The following is a 20,194-nucleotide window of genomic DNA, read 5'->3' as shown; positions in this document are numbered from 1 at the left end:
GGCCATCCTCTGCTACTATCAGAGTATCCCAGGGAGCTCTGGAGATACTGGTGAACTCATATTGTTGTTCCTCCTGTGGGGCTGCAAACCCCTTCAGCTCCTTGGGTCCTTTCTCTAGCTCCTTCATTGGGGACCTTGTGCTCACCTGTATTTGTCAGGCACTGGCAGAGCCTCTCAGGAGACGGCTTTATCAGGCTCCTGTCAGCAAGCTCTTGTTGGCATCTGCAATAGTGTCTGGGTTTGGCGGTTGTTTATGGGATGGATCCCCAGGTGGGGCAGTCTCTGGATGGCCATGACTCATTTTTAAACGGAGTCAAAGGCAACATAAGTGTGTGTTTCTGCTTTGAGGAACAGGATCTCACTGCACTGCCCACACCGATCTCAAACTGCGAGCTAGAGTTCTCCCTCCTCACCCGCCTGAGTAGCTTGAACTACACATATGGGCAACATGCCTAACTAAAGTTTTTCATCAACTTGTTTCTGCTGGGAGCACAGTAGGGAAATTAAGAAACATCAGGCGGGAAACTTCTGTCCAGGAAGTTAATCTATAATTGGAATGTGTAAGTTTAGGCGGCAAGACAAACTGCCAGGTATGCCTGAGAAGAAAATAGTCCTATTTTCTGCAGACTGCCTCTTTCCTTCACACCCGAGCACCCTTCTGGACTCTTACCTGACCCTTTCCTCTTCAGCCCTCTTCAGGGCAGCATCCCGCTGCAGAACCTTTAAGATGGCGTCTTGCTCCTCCTCTGTCAGGAAACTTAAGTCGATCATTTTGGAGCACAGCTTCCACAAAAGGAACAATTGTAGCAAATGTAGCTTGGGATTCTCCCCGAAAAACAGCTGAGACTACAGCCAGGATGATTACAGGATGCAAAAGTAAATGGTATCTTATTTGGTGGTGAAAGTCTTATCTGGGCTCCACAAAAATTTTAGGCAGATGACATCAAAATCGTGAGAGCAAGGTCCTTTGAGGTAGCAGCGGTCTGTAGGATGAACAGGTCTCAGGAGGATGCTGCATGCCTTGCATGGGCCTTTAGCAGAATTCCTTCAGTGCACCCTCTCTGGACCAGTCTTAGACACAGTATCTCCACCCTCATCACCATCTTGAGCAACAGCCTCCTTGGTGCATCCTTAACCTGGAGGATCATGAGACAACAAACTCCAGTCAATCGGAAGAATCTTAGTGGTACATTTTTCAGTGACCATAACTGAGGGTTTTGAACTGAGAAAACCAGTTCTGCCAGCTTCCTGAGCTCAAGGTCAATGTGTCAGAAACATGCTTCTCTGCAATTCTAGACCACAGAGATGGAGCACACAAAGATGCCTGCCAATGTCTAGCAACCTACCTGAGCAGTGGAAGTTCTTGCTCTAAAAATTCCCGGCCTAAAAAACTGATGCTGGAATTCAGCAGGACCAGGGCAGTGAGACTGAGGGGGTCAAAGAATTGTGGGAAAGAAGTGGGAAATAAATATTTGAAGCGTTCCACCGGTGTGACTCTGTATTCTGCAATGTGGCAGAACTCACCAAGGGCAGAACTAGACTAGGACTGTAGTTACTGTTCTTTTGGGTGCACCTCTAACCTTCACTGGGCCTGAAGGAACCTGCCAAGCTTGTCTTTCTTCATTTCTGAGCACTTACTGATGTGTACATACAAACTGGGGTAAAGGAAGAAAGAGCGCTTCAAAACTTCCCATCATTCCAAGTCAGCCCTTTTGAGTCACATGATAGGCAAGAATCCATTTGCCTTGAGGAATCCTAAAGACGGGTAAAATAAGAGGATGAAATTTGAGGAATGCCATGAGGCAAGATTTTTAGAGACAATTTACTCTCAGCCTAGGGGTCTTTTGACAAGTCTAGACACTCAAAGCCGTAGGCTTAAGTAACTCTTAAAGCAGACTCCTTTAAGAAGAAAAGACAAGTGTGTACACAAGTGAGTAAAGGTTATGCATAGAGACCTTGCAAAACAGAACTACTGCACAGCTACCATTAGCCTGCTAGCTATAAGCCATTAACTGAGTTAGTCTACCAGAGCTTTTATCTGCTCCTTTATATGCAACATTAGGGTGTCCTTTGCAGACTATAATCAAGTAAAGAATCGAATATAAAAAGAATCCTTCTTGCATCCTGTACCAAGACTAGCCAGTGAAAATACACTCCTGCTCCCTTTGAGTCCGTACTTTTGCTTCTAAGTTGGATTGTGCTGCTGCTGCTGCTGGTGGTGGTGGCAGCATATGCCTTTAATCCCAGTGCTTGGAAGGCAGAGGTAGAGGCAGGTGGATCTCAAAATTCAAAGCCCCCCTGGTCTACAGAGTGAGTTCCAGGTCAGCCAGGTCTACACAGAGAAACCCTGTCTCAAATTACAATAAAAACAAAACAACAACAGAAAGACTGCTTGATCAAAAGGGATTCCAAGGATTCCAACAGATTTTGTGCATCTTTTTGTTCTTGTTTTGTTTTTGTTTTTGTTTTTATTGATCTTCTTTTATTAGTTTGCTTTGATATTCACTTTTTGTTTTTTGTTGGTTTTCTTGTTTTTTTGTGTGTGGAAGAGAGATAGAGCCCATATACACAAATACATACATACATACATACATACATATATACGTACATATACACATACACACATATATACATATATATATATACAGATACATATACAAATGTATTTGAATACATTATGTCAAATGTTTCTTTTAAATTTTTCATGTACTTTCTGCTTTAGAAACTGTTCATCCTTCAAAGCAGCTCAGAGTTACCATCTCTATGAAGCCAGCTTTCTTTCATAGCCAGACGTAAGACATATAATACATTAAATTATTGTTCCTAATGTTTCATGTTCTTCTTGTAACAGACTTGAACCTGACCCACCTGAAACAGGGTCACTTTGGCTGACCCACCGCTATGGCAAAAAGAAACAAACATTTATTGTTAGAAGCCATTAAAATGTCATATTTGCAGCAGAAGCCAAGCTATGCAAAAGCCTTCTCCTTCATCCAAATGTGTATGTGCATGTGAATATATAGTTCATTAATAAATATGGAAATCTATTCCTTTTATCCACATATAATTACAATAGTGAATGTTATGTTAGAGAGAGAGAGAGAGAGAGAGAGAGAGAGAGAGAGAGAGAGAGAGAGAGAGAGAGAGAGAGAGAGAGAGAGAGAGAGAGAGAGAGAGAGAGAGACCAGCTATTATAATTGCTCTCAGGTCCCTATTTTAGTTTGTGTCTCTGAATAGGAATAAATATAGTAAATGAATCAATCAGGCAATCAGTTTCCACATACACTGTCATCAAGACACAGTCTTCTCCATTCTTCCCTTCTTTCAACACATAGCAACCTCACCAGATCCCAAAGGTTGGCAAAGAAATGGACTTAGGTCACATACTGACCACTGTCTCAGTGAGGCCTTCCTTGTATCTCCATTTGGTTCCGAAAGAGGTTGCTTGTATGTTTCAGGAGTTGGGATAGGATGAGAAAAACAAATTTGATAGTCTCACGGTAGAAATGGGAAGAGCTGCCACAGGTGGAAATGTTGATTTCCACACATCCAAGGGGGGAAAAATGCATACTAACCAGTGCCGGCATGTCCTGATGTCTAAGGACTCAAACAAACAACGGCACCTCTTATGGAAAGCTGTTAACAAGGCAGAGGGGGAGTTTTCTCATTTCCCAATGCAGTGCAGGGCCAGAACCCTCCTCTTCTCTGAGGGGAATAGTCAGGAATCTCCATTCAGTCTGATTGTATGAGGCTGACCAGAGGGCAGTTGAGACCCCTCAGTACCACATGCCTGCTCCCGCTATTTCAGACAGCAGTTAGCTAGGAGCTAAGTGACTGATTCAATCCCTCAGCCAGCCGACTGAGAGCCCAGCACACGTGTGCACACTAGCAAGGCAGCAAGGGAGAAGGACAGGAAAACTTCCTGGCTGTGTAGTAACATGTAACGAGCAAGAGTCGGGTTACACTAAACCATACGAATAGCTCTGTAAAATTTCTAAAGTCTAAATAATTAGACTATAATGTCTCTAGATGACAGAGCTGTGTTAAAGGAGGCTAGACAGAAAGTTGAACCATCCTGTGAGATAAGAGGAGTTGGTTGAGGTAGGCCTCACTGACATGACATTTGAACAGGAACTGAGAAAGATGAAGAGATATACTATGCAGATATCAAAGCACCCTGAGATGGGAGTGAAACCCACAAATTGGCTAGGGCTGGTCACCACAGAGTAAGCTAGGATAACAGGAAGAGTGGGTCAGAGAGGAAGTGGTCCAGACTGCACTGGTTATTGTAAGGGTCTTGCTCTCAGTCTGAGATGAAGCAGTGGTAAGGGGGGGCAGGTAACAGGAGAAGGGAGTCGGTGTTTCATGGATACCTCCACTGTGCCCGCTACTCCTTCTGCTTCCCCACATAATGATGCTGAGGTAGGTCCTGTATTCTTACAAACACAGGGACTGAGCCCAAAGAAGGCTTTTGCCGTCAAGTGAGACCAACATTCACCAATTGTTTTGACAAAATTGATCACCCTGTCACTGGCATCTTCTCCAGTGCCCATTTCCACATGGACTCCTCAAAACAAGGTGGCAAAATAAGGCTTGCTGTCAGTGGACCATCATTCTCTCCTTAAGCATAAGGGACCACTGGCTGTGGCTGTAAGGTGTGACATCCTCTGAAGGACATGGCACTGGAATGAGGGAGATAATAATCTCTGAGTGAGGGGAAGTGAGAAGAATATTCCTGCGTTCATAGGAAATCACTGATTCATAGAAGTATCCCAGTGGTGAGCTGAAGTATCCTTGGGTCCAGCCTCCCACCCATGTTCTACATGCTGCCAAGTGACTGTTCCACAACTCAGCTCCCACCAATCCATATGCCAAGCTGAAAATGCTTTGCCATCCTGTTCTACGATCCAATAGCTGAAGCTAAAAGTCCTTATGATGGTCTGGGAACTCACACCTACTTCTTCTCCAAACTCTTTCCCTTCATAACCCCAGACTGAACACTTCTAGTTCCTCTTGTCATTGGGTCTTTGCATAAGCTATCCTTTCCTTCTGGGTCCTGACTTAACTGCTACTTACTGTACTGGAGGACTCTAACTGCTCTAGGTCAGGTTGGAGTCCCTCTGGTGTGTTCTATGAGCACCTGACTCAGACTATCACAATAGACATCAGTCTACCTCAAACTCAGCGCTACTCATTTGCCACCCACCTATTTCCAGGTAAGGTGTGGGTTCTGAGAACCTGGTGCCCATGGCACCTGCCACTCACATAGGAATGAAAAATATCAAGTATCTGTAGGAAATAAAGAAACCCAGGTTGGTGGCAGATAGTGGGTGGGGCTTCTACTTCACGAGAACGGAGCTTTGGTTTCCAGAGAAAGAACTCAAGTTCATGTTATCCACTGGGTTCTGCCTCCAGGTTTGTACTGTGGTTTGAATATCACACGGCTGCTCTAGGACTCTTGGTTTATGGAAGGATCTAAGAATCATGTGTAGGATGAGTGGGTGTGTCCCTTTCTTTAGGGAGATATTAGAAAGCTCTGTGTAGGACACTACAGGTGACACACAATGTGATGGTTAGTTTTGTAAACTTGATACAAACTAGATTCACCTAGGCGGGAGGAACCTCAATGGAGAACTTGTCTCCCTGAGATTGGCCTGTGGGTATGTCTCCGGGAGTATTTTCTTAATTGAGTACTATGTGGGAAGGCTGAGCCCACTATGGCCATGTCACATAACCCCTCCCCCCTTACACACACACACACACACACACACACACACACACACACACACACACGGACTGTGGGTTCTATACGAAAGCAGGCCAAGCAACCCAAGGTGGAGCAAGCCAATAAGCAGCACCCCTCCATGGCCTCTGCATCAGCTCCTGCCTCCAGGGTCCTTCCCTGTTCTAGTCCCTGCTCTGACTTCCTTCAATGATGAACTATGATCAGGACATGTTAACCAAATAAAACTTTTCTTCCCCAAGTTCCTTTGTTCTCAGCAGCAGAAACTAAACTAGGGCACCTGAGAAACCCCAGGAACAGCAACCCAGATGGGAAACTGGAGAGCTTTGAACGTGGACTGTTTGGTTGGCATTTCCTGTGTGTCATCCCTGCCATGGATCATCTGTAAGAGTGAGTGCTCCTCCTGTCAGTTGTCCAGATAATAAATTGAAGAGTGAATCGAAGACCACGAGCAAGACCTGCTTCTGCTAATAGCAAAGAGGAAGACTGGATTTGCAGACGCAACCTCAGTCCATCATCTTGCTGACCAACCCTCGGGTTAAAACCTGGGTAATTAAAGAATCTCTTTTCCAGGATGCTCTGCCAGTAGAAGGGAGTCAGGCGCCATCCTCTGCTTTCTTGCAAAGCTGTTTGTGTCAGACCAGGCCTTGAGCCCCAAGAGAGGGGAGGGAAACTCAGGTCAGCAAGCGGCTCTCACATGATGAGTTTTTTTCAGAACAAAAGCAAATTGTTCTGACAGTCCCATGACTTTAAGGAAGAAAACTCAAAAGGAGGGAAACCCCCACTGGGCAATAGAAGAAGGACAAAGACAAATATGTCTTAGTTAGAGAGAAGGGTGCTTAACCAAAAGTATAATAAAAATAAAATAAGAAGAGCTCAGGTCAATGCACTCCTCATTCCTGCTAGTAACACTTACGCACCCCATCATGCAAAGCTAACGACCTCCTACACTTCTTAAATCACAGTGGCATCGAAGGATGAACGGAAAAACCCACAGGTACTGCAGGAAGAGCTGAGGGTGGGGTGAACAGAATCAGAATCTGCCTGTCTCCCTCCCCGCAGAAAGGCTTCCCCTGAATACCCTACACCACACGCATTTGCACGCATGAAGGCCAACACTTACACCAGGGCGGAAGTAGCTTGTCAGTTCTACCTGTAGGCTTCCTTTCTCCCTGCCCTCCAGAACCACATACATCCCACTGTCCCATTTGCATTCATGTTGCTGCCTTTCTCATTGCTCTCTGGCTTTCTTCTGCAGGTTCTGGATTGACTTCATTAACTTACTACTTGTAACCTCTGGGCTGTTTTCCTATGTAAACTTCTAGGTTCCTAATCTACAGTTTTACCCACTTTTGTATTTTTAAATTTATTGTGAAGGAGCAACGATCTTTTAGAGGAGCCGCAGGACTTGTTCCTATGTTGACATCTGTGTACCTGCTGGGTTGGGTACTTGTTTTGGCTTTTATTTGGAGATCTTTCCGGTGAGCAGTTTATACCCTTGGTACGCTGGTGCTCCAGCCTCAGCATGATTATTGGACTCAGCTCCTGCCGCCCCTCCCAGTGCTCCTAGTTCAGTTCGCAGATGATGATAGAGTTTATATTTTTAAACAGTGTGGTGTGCATGCATGTGGACGGCCATGAGCACTCCGAGGCACACACGTGGAGATCAGAAGACAACCTGTGGGAGTCGGGTCTCTCCTTCCACCACTCGGGTCCCAGGGATCACGCTCAGAGCATCCAGTTCAACAGAAGGTATTGATGTGCAGAAGTGTGCATTTTCTAAGCTGTCCCCACCCACCGTGCTGTTCTGCCTGACCGTGTCTGGGATCACTATAGAAGGTTCCTAGTAGGTCAGAAATGGCCGATGACTGGCTAAAGAGTTCCACAATTATCAAGAGTTGAACAGATTCCTTTCTATATCAGTTGTTTGTCAGCTGTGGTGAGAGTGAGCTCACATCCCACACCCACAGTAACAGCTGCATCAGAGAAGCCTCACTGGTCCTTTGTTCAGATGAGAAAAACGGAGACAAAGAGGAAAAGCTAGACGAGTGCTTCAGGTGGCACAGCTGCCTGACATCGGAGCCAGAACACTCAAAGAAAATGACTTTTTACAGGGAGGATCCTGTTTCAGTGGAAATACAGATCACTAGATGAGATGTGCTTCGTTTCACAGCATGCCTGAAACCTGCATATTGGTAGCAAGCAGGAATTACAGAGCAACCCTAGATTTAATTATTTTCTAGGTTTCACAGTTAAAGGAAAAGAGTGAAGGGGCCAGCTGATTCATTAACTAGAGAGGAATTAAACCCAGAAACATAAAGTTAACTCAACTGGAGCTGTCACTAGCTTAGCTTTAAAAGCCTCATTTGTGGAGAGTTATGTATATCCCCAGCCAGGCTGGAGGTGAGGGATTCTCACCAGATGTGATCACTTGGGGGGTTTCCAAAGCTAGCTACTGGGTCACCTGAAAACCTTTTAAAAGTCCCCGCTCTCCTATCTGGGAGAAGGCAGGGACCTCTCCGGAGTGCTCAGCAGAAATGGAAGTGGGTAACAGAGAGAGGGACAAACCAGAACAGTGCACAATAAGACACATATAAAATTCCAATTACTCTGTATACTAATTTTAAAATTCTCTTTCCCTAATCCTACCTACCCCAAGTTATTCTCCTGTAACAGGTCGGTGGTAGGACCCCTATCTGGGAGTTTTTTATTGCAGGTTCCAGGTGACAATAATGTAGAATGAGAAATGAGACCACTGAATTAATTGATCTTCTCCCCTATCTGAACTCTGCTCGAATCTAGAATGTAGGGATGAAGCAAGCAAGCTACCTAGGCCACAGTCCATGAAGCCATACCACTGAGTTCAGCACCATACACCAGGACCCCGAGAAGGAATGTCTCCATAAGAGTGACGTACACTTGAGGCACAAATTTCAAGGAGGTACCAAAGACTTTGCCAGTACAGCGGCAACACTCAGCATCTTTGTCTCAAAAGTTATGGTACCCTAGGCCACCTCAGGCTCCTCTCCCTCTGAGTATACCCACTTGTATCTCTGCTCGACCCATGAACCATGCTCTCAAAGATACACCAGTTCCTACAATGGACAAGGCCTTCCTCCTTCCTCTTCATCTTCTAAATGAATTCTTTTGAAATCCAATGTTTGCTATGATCATTCCCAATGCCCTTGACCTAAAGGACAGTTGCTTTTAAGTCAAAAACATTTGGAAGAAGACTGACCTTCTATGAGTCTTTGGAGATTCCCCTAAGGACTCTGGATTAGTCCCCTGGTCTGTATTGTGTGGGTAGCAGAACACACTGGACAGGGTTATCACAAGGATGGCATGTATGGGCGTAGTGAGTGCCCTGTAAGCACCCCTTCACAAGAAGGCTCTGCATCCCATTAGCTCTCCTCCACCTGTCCATGTTGCCTTGAGACTGAAGTGTGACTGCCCCTGCTTTTCTTCTTACCTCAGTCGACGCTCTTCCCTCCCCTATATTCCCACCTCATTTTAGCAAGCAAATTACAGGTTCCTATGGGCATACTCATGCAGACCCCACCACTGAGGTCTTTGAAGAGATTTTTTTTTAAAAAGTCTTCTAAATTTGAGGTGTGGGTAAGAGAGAGGTTGGTGAGAGGATTCCATCCTTAAAATGTCAACATTTCTCAGTTTTCCCAGTTGGGCTTTGACCCCCAGCCCCTAACATGTGGTAAATCGAGAGTGTGACACTTGGTCTCTGGTTCTATACTAACTTCTCCATTCTGCTTCTACCTCTTTTTCTTTTTTCAGTACTGTGCAGAGACCTAGGCATTATTACTGTGCTGTGTGTACCAGCACCTAGCATGGTGCTTGACACATAGCTGATACCTCATTTGTTGCTTAATTGAAGGACAGGGGAAAAGAGGGCAGAGAGGAAAATCAAGTCAATTCAAAGATACACACATACACACACACACACACAGCCAAGCTGGATTATAAGAGGCATATAAAATAGAAGAGGATTATAAAATTTTTTATAACATATTCCACATATGTATTTGTGACTCTGTAGTAGGCAGGATGGTGATGTCCCAGGATGGTGATGTCCCAAATATCACCCTGTGCTACTTCCTAGAATCTACAAGTACATTGCCTTATGTAGTAAAAAGAACGTTGGAAATGAGATTGAGGATCTTACCATAGGGAGATTATCTGTGCTAGATTATCTAGGTAGAGCCAACATAACCATGGGGTCTTTATTAGAAGGGGCAGGAAAGGCAGAGGGGAGGGTAACTTGAAGAACTCAGTTAGAATGGTATATTTTGAAGTTGGAGCAAGAGGTCAGGGGCATATCTTCTAGAAGCTGCAAACACTAGGAAACATTTTCCACAGAATTCCCAGGAGGAACTCCCAGGAGGAACTCCCAGGAGGAACTCCCAGGAGGAACTCCCAGGAGGAACTCAACTCCGTTGACCCTTTGGCATCTCTGAATCCCTGGTGTGCTAGCCAGGCCCCTACACTTTCGTTTTGCTTTCTGCTTAATGTTGTTGTTGTTGTTGTTGTTTGTTGTTGTTGTTGTATTTTGTTTTGCAGAAGTGGAACTAAAACCCAGCACCTCACACATTCTGGGTAAGTATTCTGCCTCTCCAGCACTCCTGCTGCACAAATACCTCCTCCAAAGTAACTGTGGATGGCAACCTGGACACTTTTCTCTCCTTGTCCAGTCGTCCCTGGTCCAGCTGACAGAACCTCTGCAGTCTCTTTCCACTTCTACTTCCAGCCTCCTTCTCCATCAGCCTTGGATTATTGAATCACCCAATAGATCCTGACCCAGAAGCCATCACTCTGACCAAGCTATAACACCACTCAAACATTTCCTCCCTGATGCAGAATCTAGACTCTTCATCCTAGTGTTAATGCCATTCTTATCCTGAGCCCCAAAGTCATCTTTCTTATCTATAGGCTTCTTCCTACCCCTTGAATTCCAGCCAACCCACTCCTCGTTCATTCTCTCCACATCATCACCTGGTGTTCACACTGCTTTCTCCATCTGGAAAACCTTTTCTGTGTGTTTTACAGTCAAACCTCCTCTCTCAAGTCCCAGCTTGAATGATCTCCCCCCCCCATGAAACTGCTCCTATAACCCACATCCTTTCACAAATATCCCTACTGCAATCTTCCAACATTAACTCTTTCACTGAGCCCTTAGAATGCTTCTACATCTCTCCTAGGAGTAGTAGAGAACACCTCTTTGGAGTTGAACTGACCGATGCAGACTGTATACATCCCACAGTACAAGCTACCTAGTGTCCCTGAGTTTCAGGCTTGTCCAAAAATGAGCATCATATTGATCTTACTAGTTTGCTAAGAAGAATAAAACAAATAGACAGTGTCCAAAAGACTAGCTATTCATTAATGAATGTATCAGCATTATTGTAACTTCTAAATGAAATTCTGACTTGCACACTACACTCTTCAAGGAAGACTTCCCTCTGCTTTGTTTTAATCTTTTAAGTATTAAATAAGGTACTAAAAGGTTGGGAGTATTTCTCTAAATTTCCTGCCCACCTAGACGAGAATGACCTCACCTCCAAATGTTTCAGAGCAAAGGAAAGGAAACGAAGACTGGTTCCATTTCCAACATCAGTGTTACAATTCTTTTGCATTCATGTAGCTGGTGCCCAGATGTGCACACATATGTGCATACATACATATGTGTGTGTGTGTGTGTGTGTGTGTGTGTGTGTGTATGTGTAGTGGTGTGTATAAAAGCCAGACACCAGTGCCAAATATCTTCCTCACTTGCTTTCCTCCTTACTGTTTTGAGACATGATCACTGATCCTGACTTGACTGTTTCAGCGAGACAGGCTGATCACTGAGCCCCAGTACTGAAATTACAGGTGTGGGCCACTGTACTTGGCTGGTTTTGCTTGTTTGTTTGTTTTGTTTTTTAAATGTAGTGCTGAGAATTCAAACTCAGATCCTAATGTTTGGGTGACAAGCACATGACCCACTGAGCCATTTCCCCATCTCCAGTAAAAATTTTAAGATGGAAACTTCAGAATTTGTCCTTGGCTAATGTTACTAACCCACTATTTATTCCAGCCAGGTGATAAACAAGTGTTTTCATTAGCGTAATTGAACACTGTTATTGTGACATCATTGAACACTAACTTAAACAACAACCATTGTTCCAGAGCTAATGAGACAAAGGTGTTTTGACCTGTCATGTTTTAAAAGCCATGATATAAACTCTCCTTCAATGCTCAGGCGTATGTGCAGCCAAGTTTCCTCCCTCTAAATGTATCCCTTAAACTGCTACTGTGGTGAAAGAGAAAACTGGCCCCCTTTTCCCAGTCTGTTTGGCATTGTCACAAGGACAAATCATGAGATTAAAATCCGCAGCGAATTGTTTGAAATGTGCTCACCCACTTACTAACTTGCTGACCAGGGATAAAGCTCTTACTGAAGGCTCCGTTTGTTCCACTCTGAACTTGAAACAAACCATTGCCAACCGCCCTTGGTGTGAAACATTGGAGGGAGCCAATAATACCACATATCCAAAGAAGACGTTTCCTAAATAAAATGCTGCATGAGAATGCAAGCTTGCCTGTTCACTTTCTAACGCAGCATGAGCTTCAAGCAGATACTCTTGATTTAGGGCAATAGAAGGGTTCACAGTTGCCTGTAGAAGCAATGAGGAACATCTTCATCTGCCTTCACTTCACAGACATAGCCCTTGTCTGACCCTGAGCCTTCCTCTCCTTAGTCCCTAAGACACAAGAGGAGTAGTGTTATAGTTACAGATGTCAAATACCACTTGAAACCCTCCTTGAAGCCTTAAGGAATACCTGGCTTGGTGGCTATAAAGTTCTTTCAGTAACATCCCGGAGTAAGAAGTGCTATCCCATAATGATAACTGTTTCATGATGTTAATTAACAGGTGATTTGGCCAGGAATTCTTCTGCTTGGGTGCCATACTGAACTGGTCCCTGAACCTTCAAATTCCAACCCTCCTTCAAGGGAATGGTCATTTGGCAGAAAGATAACCCCCACACACTTGTGTATGTGAGAAGGTAGGAGAAATGACCACCTTGATGCGGAACTGCACTTGGAGTTGCTATTAAACGTCTAAGGGAGCAGGCATCTCAGCACTGGCTCTGTTTTCCTCAAACTCCCCCTTTGCTTATTTCTCAGATCCCCCTGACTCAGGCCCGGGACAATGCTTCACAGGAGGATAAAAGCCCTAATGAGTAAATCTCATGAAATATTCAGCTGGTCTTTTGGGAGAAAAACAGCTGGAGATGACCTTAGGAATTCCACTAATTTCCCCCTACCACACAGTTTAAAAATAACCAAAGAGCATTTCTAGGGAGTGATGGCCTTTCCTTTAAAGGCAATAATAAGCAAAAAGGCATGCTGAGGTCATTAGCCCAAACAGTACAGTCCCCGTGATAAATCTTTAGCCAAACGTTCCTATGAGAATCTGCCTTCAAAAGGTCAAGGCTGCATTTCATTGTGATGGCCGCCCTCCCCCATCCAGCCCTGACACTCTGCTCTATAAAGACATGTGGATACCATCAACCCCTCATGACCCATGTGGCCATGAGAAACCTTTCCTCCATTGGCAGAGTTTCCACGCTGATCTAATGAAGTGGTGGGCTCCAACCTAAGGTACCCCCCAGTTTAAAGCTCCTCCCTGGGAGGTGTAGCCATGACTCCTTGCCGCCTGAAAACAGCAGCCAAGCCTCCAGTGTTACATTGGGTCCTGTGTGTCTACCCCTGTGCCTTCCTCTCCACTTTCCTTATGCAATTCCTTCAAGTGCCTTCACCTACCTCATACCTCCATTCCTTTGAGATATCCAGCTTGCTCTACTGCAAGGTCCACCTGGAACTTCTTAAAGTCCTACTCATCTTTCCATATATCTGCTTTCTTTAGAAAGATGAGGCTAGCCCATCTCACAAATCACATTAGCATCTCTTTGATAACGGTCTCTGGGGCTTTGTGTGATAGAACAGTTGTCTGATAACTTACTGTCTGCCACACTTCTAAGCTCTCCTGAAAGCAAGAGATATTATGCTGACTCTCCAGAGTTCCTCAGTGTCTGCTAGTCCGTGGTTTGTGACCTTGTACTGAGTTCCACTGAAGGACCATGTGCATTTCAAGGTATTCAAAAGACCAGAACTTTTTTTTTTTTTAAAAAAAGAAATGTTTTCTCTACTCAAAAAGCAAGAAAGTAACTTTTCTCTAAGCTTTTACCATATTAGGCAAAAAACATATATAGCTGCTCAGAACTGTGACATAATCTTTGCTGAAGTTGAAAATATACATTACATTTATCCCCGAGAAACTTCCATTTGAAACCAACTAACCGCAGTCCTCAAAAAGGCAACTCGGTGCTAAAAATGATGTCCAGCTTGGTGGGATTCTTTTTCTTTTGCTGAGCCAAAAGGAATAATTATACACTTCTTTTTCTAAAGAGTCTCAACCAAATGCTGGAAATTTAAATGGCAGCAAGAAGAATGCAATCTTCAAGAGGAAAATCAAAGTGCCTTATTAACCACTAATAACACTAAAGTATGTGTGTGTTCTTTAGAAGATAAAATAAGGCTGTTAATGCAGCATACTAGTTGGATGTGCCTTTGGTGGAAGAGTTAGAAAAGAAACATTTTATCTTCTTCCAATCCCTTTCCCTACTGTGGCACACACACATCATAGACTGTAAGAAAAGCCCAGCAGAGTCGCCATCACCCAGACTCCAGAGAAGTCACTGAAGTTGGTGGAGATTAAGGACTTAATTTGCAGCCATACATTAGCTCCAGATGGCTACAGCTCCAACCCTCTGTCTGACACATCAGTGGGAGAAGAAGGAAAAGCAAAAGGAAGGGCCAGGTGTGTGTTGCCCTGCACAGAAACTCCCATGGAACTCTGCAGAATGAAACGTGGGCTGGACTTTCATACCAAGTTGCTCTGAGTGCCTAAAACGCCCATTTTTTAAAACTTGCCACATGATACAAACAGTTTCATTCTGTATGTAGCTCCAATTCAAACTCCAAGCCTGGGGTCCAGGTAGGAGGTACAATGTTGCCAGGTCAGCAAATCTAGTTTTCCTAAATATTTACAAAAAAAAAAAAAATCCCTTCATAACGATGTAGGAAAGAACTTGAGGGTATTAGTCAAACCTTGACACATACCCCAAAGGCAGATACAAATAAGTGATCATTATGCTGTATCTACAGGCCCAGCCATGCCCTGTGTAGAGGAACAAAGAACTGGGCTCTCATCCTTGCTCAGCTGCTAATGACCCAGCTTTAATTCTCATGGCTGGCTGACCACTTTTGCAGAATGAGGTGTACCTACTGAAATCATTTTTCCTCATATGCATAAAATCAAATTGCAAAGTAAATGCCAACACCCCCACCAATCTAGATGAGAGCAAGAGAAACTCAGTGGCAATCTATTTAAAGTATTCAAGGAAAAAAAGGCAACCTGCTATAGCGTTGAAAAAAAAACTAAGCATCTTTCATTTGATAGAGTGATGATAGTGAAGGAGAGAAGTGTGAGTGTGGGGGGTAAGGTGTGTGTATGTGTGTCAAGGGTGTGGGTGTTGCTAGAGTTTGGAGCCAGGATCTAAGCATACTGCACAGTGTTTTGCACTGAGCTACATCCCCATAGACTCCTTTCTTTTTTCTATGCCTCCCTTCCCTCCTCCCCTTCCTACTGAGAATGTCCTCTCTTTGGGATTAGACAAAGGAAAACTGATATAAGTACTTAACAGGAAGACTGGGCTCCTGTCATCAAGAAGACCGCACTGCACTAAGAACAAGCATGCTAGACAGAGAGTATGGAAGAATACTTGCCATCATGTGACACCTGGAGTTATTGGAGGTCAGACAGCTTGTCGAGGGTTATGTAGGTGTTAGGTGGCAGGATTGAGAAGACAATACATTTGGAAAGGCAGGGAATGACTATTTAAGTGTCAGTTGTGTGGTTGGAGGAGGATGAGGGATGACGACAAAAACTAGAAAGCCGTGAGGGTTAGCCTGAGCTTTGAGCAAGGATGCGCTTTAGACAAAGCATGAGTCAACTCATGAAATTCACTGCAGAAGACAAGACCCTAGAACTACTTTGGAGAGAGTGGAGTACAGAAGATAAGGTATCTATGTCTCTACATACAGAAAAGCACAGTCTTCCACTTAGGAAGTGGGTCTTCCTTTGTCAGCATAAGTAATCAGCATGCGTATCTTTCCCAGAAGTGGAAGTGGATGTCCCTGGGCCTTGGTTTTCCCTTGGCACTCACAGTGGGTATTGTGGGAGGACCATATAGGGCTAAGGGAATGGTATCTATACTGATGAGAGAGGATGAGGTCATCTGACCTTGGCACTGGTGACTGTGAGGTAGCTGGCACTGTCCGTCACAGCGAGGCTCTCCTCTGGAGCTGTGACCAGTCACACGCCTGCACGGCAAACCTGCCTTCCCAGACCACTATTACTGCTACCAAGCTTCAAGAATGTAATTAATGAGGAATCTGGACCTGTTTCTGAGGCCGGAGGGGAGGAGAATGGCTGGAAAGATTTCAAGGTGATGAGAGGACTTCAGAAGCACGGGGAGTCTTAATCAAGCAGGCCTGGCTCCGTATCACAGTCAATGTTCTGTATACCAGCCAAAATGCCAGGAGGGAGGCAGTAGAATAACCAGAGATGCTTAGGGGAAAGGCCTCATACACAAAGGAGTGCCAGACCTAAGTTAACAGCAGACCTGTGTTTGGAAGGGCGCCTAGACAACAATCCTAGTATTTACTCTTAGCACAATTACAGGCCTTACTCCTTTCTACTGAGTGTTGAGTCAACCCTACAGAATTCTGACAGTGCAGCCAGTGTGGGGACAGGCTCGATGTGATTGTGTCACCCAAAAAAATAATCTTGGAAATCAACCCTAACAAAGGAAATCTCCCCTCCACCATATCAGCTTTGAAGCTAACAGTGAAACGAATGCAATGAGCAGAAGAATCAGAGCTCTTGAGCAAGAAGGCAGAGCCGCTTCTGGTACATTTTTCACTTTTGGTTTTTTTTTGGCATCTTGAGCCCATGTGAAGATATCAAACTTTGTGTAGACACTGAACAACAGACACATGAAGAGTTGTCTTGGCAAAACTAATAATGTTACTTAATGATTGCGGTGACGAGATACGGAGACCATGGCAACTCTTGTAAAGGAAAGCATTTAATTGGGGATTATCTACAGGCTCAGAAGTTTTCTCCATTATCGTCGAGGCAGGAAGAACAGTAGCACCCAGGCAGACATGGTGCTGGAGAAGAAGCTGAGAGTTCTGCTTCTGGATTCGAAGGCAGCAGTAAAGAGGGTTACACTGGGTCTGGGTTCAGCTTCTGAAACCTCAACAGCCACCCCCAGTGATGCGCTTTCCTCAATATCTCCACACCTATGCCAACAAGGCCACGCCTCCAAAAATGCCACTCCCTATGAATCGATGGGGACCATGTTCACTCAAACCACCACAAGTAAGAAGAAGCAAGATACTATACTATATTAACTATACTCTGCAGGATGTATATGCATCTATGTGTGTATGTAGTGTGTATGTGTTTTGTGTGTGTGTAGTATGTCTGTGTAGGATGTATGTATTTGTGTGTGTATGTGTGTATAGTATGTATGCATGTATGTATGTATGCACGCATGTATATATGTGTGTATGTGTGTTTTTTCATTAGTGCTTAGGCTTCTCTAAAGAGTGAGATAATTCTTTCCTTCTCCTCTTCTTTTTTTTTTTTTTTGGTTTTTCGAGACAGGGTTTCTCTGTATAGCCCTGGCTGTCCTGGAACTCACTTTGTAGACCAGGCTGGCCTCGAACTCAGAAATCCGCCTGCCTCTGCCTCCCGAGTGCTGGGATTAAAGGTGTGCGCCACCACGCCCGGCTCCTTCTCCTCTTCTTCCCCCTCCCAGTTCCTATCCTGTTCCTGTCCCCATCCCACCTCTCACCCTTGGCCTCTCTCTGTTTAGTTCTCAGTCATTTGCATACATTTTTATAAAAATCATCCTGTTATACAAAGAAAGCTGGTTAGGGTAGTTACAAAGTGACTATAAAACCAACAAAGTGGTACCCAGGGAATAAAAATCAAGCACCTTCTCCTACAGAAGGATATTCTAACAAGGATTCAGATAGAGAGGAATATTGGAAGGATGGTAGCAAGATTATATGTGAAGTCATTGTCATTTTGATGATGAGTATCCATGCTATGGTCAATACCATATGAATGTTATTACCATGTTCATTTTACTGAAGAGGATGATGATTATGGTAATTCTAGTGTGTGTGTGTATATATATATAATATGTATGTGTGTATACATATATATACTATTACAGTATAGTATACATATATGTATATAATATACATATGCTATATACATATCTCTATACATATATACATATGTATATATAGTATGTATGAGTACATAGTGAATATGTATATAGAATGTATTTGTATAGTATGTGTATATATTGTTATGTGTATATATATATATTTATGCTATTATTCGAAAGGCTTCATGACACAACTTCAAGTTTCATTTATAAAATTTCAAACATGTGAGTCAAGTAACACTTACAAAATCTCTTTTCCTACTCCAGTGACCCAAGTCCAAGCAATAACAGCAAACCAAATATTTCACTAAGATAATGTTACCTCTAACTTTGATTTCATAGGAGATAATCAAGCATTCATTTTTGTTAGTTTTTTTGGTCAATAGGGGCAATGGATGAGTCTACCCTAAGGACATGTTTTGTGAGGCTCACTGGGTTCATTCACTACAGAGAGAAGCACAGTTGCAGAAGAGTGGTGACCCTCTCACAGCAACCTTCCAGCAACAGGCACTCTAACTCAGGCTGTAGGAAGAGCCCAGTTGAAGCCACAGCAGAATTGGGCTACTGCAAATCCTGCAACAGTAGCTCCTGAGCTTCACACTCACTTCAACTCAAATGCTAGAGAGAAGCCACCACACAGTCTGAAGGGACTCAACACAGTCATTCTTCCCATAGTGCTTAAAGTCTTCCAAAAGTAGGATGATTTTATCTAAACTCAGTGGCCCTACAGGATTGCTGTTTCCTTGAGAGTGAGAGATGGGCCTGTTGGAGTTCTATGAGGTCCTCTAACATTTCAGTCAAGACCAAGTAGGAAACAGTAGGAACCCCATTTTATAGTCAGAAGTATAAGTGACAACCTATTATTTGCAAGTGTCATCTGAGGCAAAGGCAGTCTTGTGGAACTAAGCCCCTCAAGCCTGTAGACAAAGCACTGAATGAGAGAATACTCAATGTCTGAGAGAATTGATTGCTCAGCTTCTATGTGGGAAACACAATCTAGGGTCAGGGTCCCAAAGTGTTTTGTGTTGTGATGAGAGGAGACTAGGAAATCACATTGTTTTTTCCCACATCCTTCCAACATCTTCCTTGACAATGAAAACTAGGCATACATAGTTAATGTTCATTAATAATGATGAGACCATCAAAGGCTTGCGTCGTACTTAGGATATGCCAGTTGTCATTCTTAGCGCTTCGTGTCTATTACCACACTGACCCCTCACAATGTGATATGGTAACCATGTTAAAAGGGGCAGGTGGCCCAGCTGCAGTGTACACACTCCTGACCTATGGGCCACACTGCCTTCTTCAGTGGAAGCACCATGATGCACTGCTAGGCTTGCACCCTAGTTAGTCCTTGGCTCTTCTTCAGCTTCCATCAATGACCTTTAGCGGCTCCCTACTGTGGCTCATTTCTAAATGTCTAGTTCAGAGCATATTCCTAAATTTGATCCCCGACTACAAGATGGGTGCTGTTCAGACTCAAAGTCTCTGGGTTGCACAGCAGATTCCTTCAGAAAGTAACTGAATGGGGTTTTTGCTTGTTTGTTTTGTTTTGTTTTTGTTTTGTTTTGTCTTGTTTTTTGAGACAGTGCTACTATGTAGCCAAGGCTAAATCCAAATTCGAAATGCTCCTGCCTCTAACTCAGTGCTGGGATTATGCGGCCACAGCACCACTCCAAATTGGAAATCCCCTTCATAAACCCAAGGAGAATGCTCACCTCTGTCCAGAGAGCAACTTTGAGGGGGAAATGCACATTTCCCCAGCAAAAGTGCTTGGTGAGATCATAAGTTGAGACTGCAGTTTACAGAGTTTTATAGTGGAGATGGTGCAATACAATGGTATGAAAATAAAGCTGAGTGTTCAGGGCTGCTGAACCAAGGAATGTCCCAGATTCCTCCAGCCTGATTCTTCCATCAGGGAGTCAAAGCCACCAAGAGAAAGAAAGCCTTATTACCATCTTAATCAAAGGAATAAGTAAGTTAACAAATATGTGAGGGGAAATCTTGTCTAAAGTCATGGATTCTCTGGTACACACACACACACACACACACACACACACACACACATACACACACACACACGGTAGA

The 20,194-nt window shown here is 43.9% G+C and overlaps 1 protein-coding gene across 9 annotated transcripts in view; it reads right to left on the bottom strand.

The window, feature by feature from the left end:
* The window catches only part of Sytl2 (synaptotagmin like 2), a 108,501-nt gene that overhangs the window by 60,579 nt on the left and 27,728 nt on the right, over nt 1–20,194 (bottom strand). For all 9 annotated transcript variants that reach the window (XM_021216244.1, XM_021216267.1, XM_021216255.1 and 6 more), the window contains exon 2: nt 671–1,136. In XM_021216244.1, the coding sequence (XP_021071903.1) occupies nt 671–771 (101 nt within the window). In that variant the 5' untranslated portion in view covers nt 772–1,136. The remainder of the gene's footprint in view (nt 1–670; nt 1,137–20,194) is intronic.

Source organism: Mus pahari, chromosome 1, assembly GCF_900095145.1.
Source record: "Mus pahari chromosome 1, PAHARI_EIJ_v1.1, whole genome shotgun sequence".
Taxonomy (NCBI): Eukaryota; Metazoa; Chordata; class Mammalia; order Rodentia; family Muridae; genus Mus; species Mus pahari.
This window is presented reverse-complemented; position numbering and strand designations above follow the sequence as displayed.